The 7,098-nt window shown below is 37.7% G+C and overlaps 1 protein-coding gene across 1 annotated transcript in view; it reads left to right on the top strand.

Annotated features, from left to right (window-relative positions):
- Window positions 1-6,664: 6,664 nt before the first annotated feature.
- KIF21A (kinesin family member 21A) overlaps window positions 6,665-7,098 on the top strand; it is a 46,061-nt gene continuing 45,627 nt past the window's right edge. Inside the window, 1 exon segment of the mRNA XM_019611092.1 lies at window positions 6,665-6,678. Within this exon segment, the coding sequence (XP_019466637.1) occupies window positions 6,665-6,678 (14 nt within the window).

Genomic DNA, 7,098 nt, shown 5'->3' on the forward strand with positions numbered 1-7,098 from the left:
TTCCAACCCAAGCTATTCTATGATTCTATGAATCCTTGCTACTATGAATCTGGAATGTGTACTGCTGGTATCTGGTCACTGCCCCATACTAAAAAGTTATTTGAAGATTAATGTTTATTCCACATTTAGATAAATAATGTGTATGATGTCACTTCAGGAAGAAGCATATTTTTACTGGAAGGCAGTTGTTATGAAAAGATGAGAAACAAAACGTTCTCATTTATTGCAGATACAGAATTAGAAGGTGTGATAGTCAACAGCACAATTCAGATTATGGCACTGTTTAATATTTCATATTCTGTTAAGTAATAGAATCTAATTTACCTCCCTTTTGAAAAACATTGTGCAAATTTAAGTGATATTTTGAAATAGAAAACAAGCAATGTATCAGGGCTTATTTGAATGATTTGTGAATAAGTACTTTGAGATAATAGAAAGCAACACGAGGAAACAGAAATATCAAATTAGTACTCTTCATACAGGCAATGAAACAACAGAAGAAATCACTCAAACTCAGAAAATTTAAATGTGGATTTATACTTTACTTTAGTCAGGAAGATTGCTACTGCTCAGCATCACAGTCATGAATTTTAAGCATATTGTTAAATGCATTCCAACATTAATGCCATAGTTGTTCTGGAAGATAGTCAAACTCATTACACTATTTGAGCTACAAATTTTCAGCTTCATTAAAACGCTAATTGCTTGAACATTGCCATGAAATGAGGAAACTCTGATGGACAGTGTTTACAAAAGTCGGTCCGCATGTTGTCAGCTGTTTGTTTTAGGTATTTTAATGTCATGGAAAATAACATAATTCATGGAAGATGGAGTAAATGGCAATGGAGAATAAATAATATTGTAAAAAATGCCATTTTGCCCATCTTAGATGCTTTTTGGTTTCCATGAAAGAAAGAGAAATAACTCTTTGAAGTTCTCACTTATTTCCTCTCCAGATATTTCAGTGAGTTGCTGAAAGAAATTACTGTAAGTCACACTGTCTTTTTGACCATTCGTTAATACTGCAAAATCTTTCCTAATGTAGTTTCTTCCTCCCCAGGCTCCAGATGATAGCATCCCATAGCGTGGGAGAGGTGTGAGCTTTCTGGTTCCATGTCTAACAGTGGACTATCAAATGTGACAAGGAACCTCAAGAAGCTGTGAAGTTTTCCTCTGAGAAAGTAGTAGGTAAAGTTCTATTTATGCAAAAATTGCATATGTTGTTTTTTTGGCCCCCACAGACAAAAAAAAAAAAAAAAAAAAGTTTTATCTTGGGAAGAAGAGAATAAAGAAGGGAATGAGGTAATAAATATAAAATCACAATAAAGCTTTCAAGATGAATTTGTGACAGACCTTTATTGTAAGCCCAACTACATGAAAAATAGGAGAGACTTGGCAACATGTTTAAATTCCATTTACCTTTGAAAAAATACACACAAAAAGCACCTCTTTTTTTTTTTTTTCCAAAATGATGAAGCAATAAACATTGCATGAGTAGGATGGCAGGCATTTTTAAAATTTCACTGTTGGTTTACAAGAAGAAATTCGTGAGAGAAAGTGTTAAAAAGCAATTGTCATAAAAGTTTGGTTTTGTTTCTTGCTCTCTATGTTGAATATACACTGTTATCCTGACTGAGATCCTTGTCGGAAGCAGAAATGATGTGTGAACTGATACATAACCCAGATTATATGTTTGTGTGTATTGATAAGCAGTGGATACAATTTACCAGGACTAGTTTATCACCCTCACTGTGCATACATTTGTCTGAATATTTGCAAGAAGGTAATAGACAGCAGCCAGTGCTCCCTGATGAAATCTATGGTGGACACTAGACTCAGAGACACAATTTGTGCCAGTTTCGGCAGAGATATTGTTTTCTTCCGTGTGAGCTGAAGTCTCATTTAGGGTATTAGGAAATACGTGAAGTTCTGTGCACGATTAATAAAAGGCACGACCAGACTGATGTTCAAATGTAGCAGTTTGGGTATTGCTGCTTCTGGGCTCAGAATTACCACAGTGATTTTTGAAATTATTATTATTTATTTTTTCTAAAAATGACTGCATTTGTATTTAGTTCCAGTGAATAAAGTAACTGGAGAACATACTGGTTAGCTGTAGAGGCTAAGTGTGCTAATTTCTTCTGAATAAGTTAATTCTCAGAGCAAATGTTATATACAAAGGCTTTGCCTCCAAAGTTGTATTTCCTAATGGTGGCAGTGATTTTATGAATACCCTGGGAGCAATCTCAGAGAAAAATGAGTAGAGATTAGGCAGAGAAAGAAATTATAAAGTATATTATTACTAAAAGATCTGTAGTGTTCACATATGTTCTGCAAATCCAGCTGATATTTCTTTGAAATATGAAAAGTCTGGAAGTGAGTGGGCATGGCAGGGAAGGATGGAAAAAAAGAATTCAAGTCTTTCCAGGGTAGTCTGAGAATAAAGGAAGTGACCATAGAGGAAGAAGCAGATTTACTCTTCTGGAGTCAAGATACTTCTAGTGCTCAGCTGATCTTGTGATAAATATACTGAGGTTTCATTTTGGCACTGCCCGATTTTATTGAAAGGGAAGCCTTTGACTGCTATTTAGACTCACAAGACAAACTGCTTGCAGACAATCCTTTTGTTACTATTCTTGCTGCCACACTAAATAACACTTGCTTTAGGAGTACCTTAAATTTTCTGCTGCCATAAGATTGTGATGAGTTGTCTTTCCAGAAAAAATGGCTTTAAACATATCCTTACATGTTTCTGGCAACTTGTCCACAAACAAAATTAGTTCAGCCCATGGCTAATTTAGGGTATATCAATGTATTTTTTAATTCAAAAAGACTTGATCAGTACGATTACTTATCCTTCATGTTGAAATCTGAACAGTAACCTGACCTCATTGGCTACTAAAACTAGTAATAAAAATACTCCAAAGCACATTATTAGAACTTGAGGTGCACAGTTCATTCTGAGATGAGATCCAGAAAATGTGCTTTCTAGATCTGAAATTCACATACAGAGAAACTACTACAGAGTACCAGTGAAAGACATGAAATGGACAACTACTAGACAATTTTGAGAGTGCTTCAGAGGCCTTTGCCATTTTGAAGAGCTTTTTAACAGACTGAAAACTGTGACAGGATTTGATATTACTGCTGGCATATAACCTAGCATGACTGTGCTAATTCTATGAAGAGTGCTTTCCTCAGGATATGGAAGGAAGGAGCTTTAGGTTGGACATCAGGATGAATTTATTCACACAGAGGATGGTCAAGCACTGGAATGAGCTGCCCAAGGAGATGGTGGACTTCCCATCCCTGCAGGTATTTAAGAGATGTGGATGAGGTGCTTAGGGACATGGTTTACTGGTGGTAAATACTGTAGTATTACATGTATGGTTGGACTTGATGATTTTAAGGTACTTTCCAAACTAAATGATTCTATGGTTCTGTGATTCCATGATTAACAGTTTTGCTGCTGTCTCTTCTGGCCTTCATCAAACTAGAAACAAGCTTGAAATAGTCCAAGGAATCCATGATGAGGTACTCATTTCACTTGCAGACAGCAGGGATGTATTTCAAAGGCTTTGATACATAGGCCTAGATACTTTTTTTTACTAATGAATGTGTTCTCTTTGACATCTGTGAAAGTGCAGACATGTGCCCTTAAAGAACTAGTATTTAAAGTGAAATTCTTGAAGAAGTGGAGATTTCTTCCTTACACCAATCCCTTATGTCAGACACCTCCTTTAGATTTTAGCATTACATAAACAGAGCTTCATCGGTTATTTGTGTATTTTAAAAGCAGACTACAAAATTATGCAATTACAGAAGATAATTCATGCTAGAAGAATGATCAGCACATTGCCTTATGGGTCGTTTTTAAAGCCTGTAATCTGGATTCAGCCATGGTGCTTTCTGATAGTTCCATGCTAAATGTCTTGTCTTTGCTCAATGGACTAAAATAACCAATGTCAGCAAAGAAACAAAAGAAAGCTAAGCATAGGAATCAAAGCCTGGAAAGAAAGATGTAAAAGTCCTCAATTAGGACTGGCATTGTTTCAGTGCTATGTTCAGCTATCAGAAAGGACCAAGCTACACCTAAGTAAGTTCACTCCCTTATTTCACTTCCTGAAAGAAAGACTTTGACGGCAGCAAGGATAAAAACATGGTGTTTATAGGATGTTCATCAAAGGAATTACTCAACAAATACTTGAAGAAGAACCAGGGAATATATATATTCATCACAAACTTGGGCTTAGTATTTTGGTTGTTGTGCAAGTGGTATGTTAGAATGGCAGTTGTTTTGCTCCAGTAATGCTGAAGCTCATTTCTAAGCTCTTCCTCATATTCTTTCACATCTGCAGAAGAAAAAATGCCATTCTGAGTTCCTAACTTCCGACAGAATAGCTTATATAGATTTTATGTGCGTATTTGTTTTTAGGGCTGTGAATATTAAATGATAAAACTTTTATTGAAATGTCAAATTAAGAATCTGCAAGGCAGAATGATGAGGAAGTAGAGGGGAGTAATCAACATTTGCATCTTGTGGCATTTGGGTTCAGTTACAGTGCTGAAACCTGGAAACAGCAGTGCTCTAAAGCAATAATTCAGTGTTACATTAGAGTTATTTTGGAATCTGTAGCTTGTTCATCCTGTAATTACCTCAAGTAAGGCCCTCATTCCTAAAATTAGGTTGCATATATTGAAACAAGATATGTATCTGTCTGATAATAAGCAATGGCTGACAATAAGAAGTTAATGATTACAAAAGAGGAAAATGTCCAGCTTTCCAATCCAAAATATTCAGAATCAGTAACCTTACTAAAATGTAAGCATAGTATATACAACACAACAGCCCTGATGTTTCTTTTGCACTGTAATCTGGTAGCTATTTTGTACACAAATTCCAGATAGAGTATACAGTCCTAATCTGTAGGCATAGTCACCAGACCTCACTGGCACTTAAGAATGGCATTTAAGAATGAGACAAAACATGGTGCCTCTCTGGAATTAAAATAATGTATATTTAGAGTATTGGTGCATATCTTTCAACTCTCTTTTGCTTAATTTTTAGTTCCAAACTTTCCCATAGAAATCACTTCCAGTTCTTGAGAACTATGTTCTTCCTTGAAGCAGAAACATTAGAAAGAAAAATATCTCTGCCTTGGTAAATGCGATGAAAGAACATGGATATGTCTCTAGCAATACTGACGACATGAATTGCCTTAGCTACCCCATTATTTTCATCGAATGCCATATTTATGGAATCAACCATTTCCATTTTTGTAAGCAAATCAGGAGATTAAAATCAGATAACATAAAAATATAACATCATCAAAGAAAGCCTTATTCTAACCTCATATTCTGTCTTCAGCAGTGATCTACAGTGGCTTAGTAGGGAAGAGTGGAAGATCATATTACACTTACATGATATACGTTTCAGTTATCTGTGCCAACAGTTATACAATATATAGCAATGTATTATATCTATATTATATCTATTCATGTTTTTAAAGTTATTCATTCTTGCACTGTGAGCTCCTCTGCTTAAGTTGAGATTTTTACAGTCGATTATGAAAGAGTGACTAACAGTATTATAAGGCTGAAAAGGAGTTTAAAGGTTTTTTAGGAATTCTTAGTCACCTAGCACCCTGTCCCTACTTGGCATTAGTCTCTCAGAGTATCGGCAATCCTTCACCCATCCCTTCTCACCACTGTACTGAAAAGGATAAGAGTGAACTAAATTTGCTTTGTTTATTGGCAGTTTTGGCTTTCGGCTTGCTGGCACAGCTGACTGCAGACACACCTAGCATACTTGCGAAAGCTTGTGGCTTCTTTTCTGCACTGAATACCTCAAGCAGGCTGATTTAAGAGGAAACACCATGGTGATATCTAATGAGCAATGCTTTGCATTCAACAAATGGACAAGAGAAGGAAGAGGAAGAAATGAAATTCAGCTCACACGTTCCTGAAAGCAAAAAAGCAGAAGACTGAGCAGGGTGTGAAGTTGGAATTTTTTGAATAGAGATGTCTGTGGTACCTTCCTTGGGTTTCTGCCACCAGATATGTCCTGTGAACAGGACCACCTTCTTTCTGTGCACACTCTTCTGTCTGTTGGCTGGGAGACAAGAAGGTGTCTAATATCAGGTTTTCCTTTAATTGTTTTTTGATGTACTCACAGCTCCACTGCCCTTCTCTGGACATACTCCATGGCCTCAATGTCTTTATTTAGTGAAAGGCCAATAACTGAACACAGCAGGTGAGGTGTGGCCTCACTGGAGCCAAGTACAGGGGGAAAGCAATGTTTGTGGCTTCAGAGTAACCCCAAATAAACACACAAAACTCCCTTGTTTCTATACATAGAGCCATGCACAGCCAAGGTAGATAACATTTGTAAAGAGTTTGGGCTGATATCCTGTGATCTTTGACTTGCCCTACACATCATGTAGCTGCAGAGGTTGTAGTTATGTAGTCACGTTGTGTAAATATGATGTATCATCTAATTACAACTCAATCAGTTCTGTTGTGTAAATACAGGTGACTGCAACACAGAGGTTCCCTTGTCTGTGCCTTACTCTCTGATCCTTTCTTCCCATAGAAGTGCCATGAGAAATGAGTGTTTGGAGCCCCTTATGTACCATGGAACTGAAAGCAAATCAAACACAAAACGATGCGAGACAGAAGGTAATCGAACTTTTACAATTACTGTGAATTATTTTAAACAGATTCAGTATGGTGGAATTAATGGTTTTTAACGAAAGACAGAGGCATGAGAAGACGACATTCACATTTTAGTGTATCTAATGACCAAGGCAGAAGCGCATCTTTTCACTCCAGAGCCTTCTAACACAGTTTTTTCGGCAGAAACCCGGCACTTTCCCTCCCGCCTGAGGGCGGCGCGGGGCGCTGAGGGGCAGCGCAGGACGGAAGGGCGCCCCCTGGCGGCGCGGAACGCTGTGAGGGAGCGGGCGCTCCTCGTAGGAGAGAGCGAGCTTCCCCTTTCCTTTTAAGTTGGTTTGTCCGCGTGAGCCACGAGTTCGGGCCGGCAGCGGGCTAAGGCGAGTGGAGGACCCGGCTGGGCGGGGAGAGGTCTCCCGTGCAGAG

Source organism: Meleagris gallopavo, chromosome 1 (genome assembly GCF_000146605.3).
Source record: "Meleagris gallopavo isolate NT-WF06-2002-E0010 breed Aviagen turkey brand Nicholas breeding stock chromosome 1, Turkey_5.1, whole genome shotgun sequence".
Lineage (NCBI taxonomy): Eukaryota > Metazoa > Chordata > Aves > Galliformes > Phasianidae > Meleagris > Meleagris gallopavo.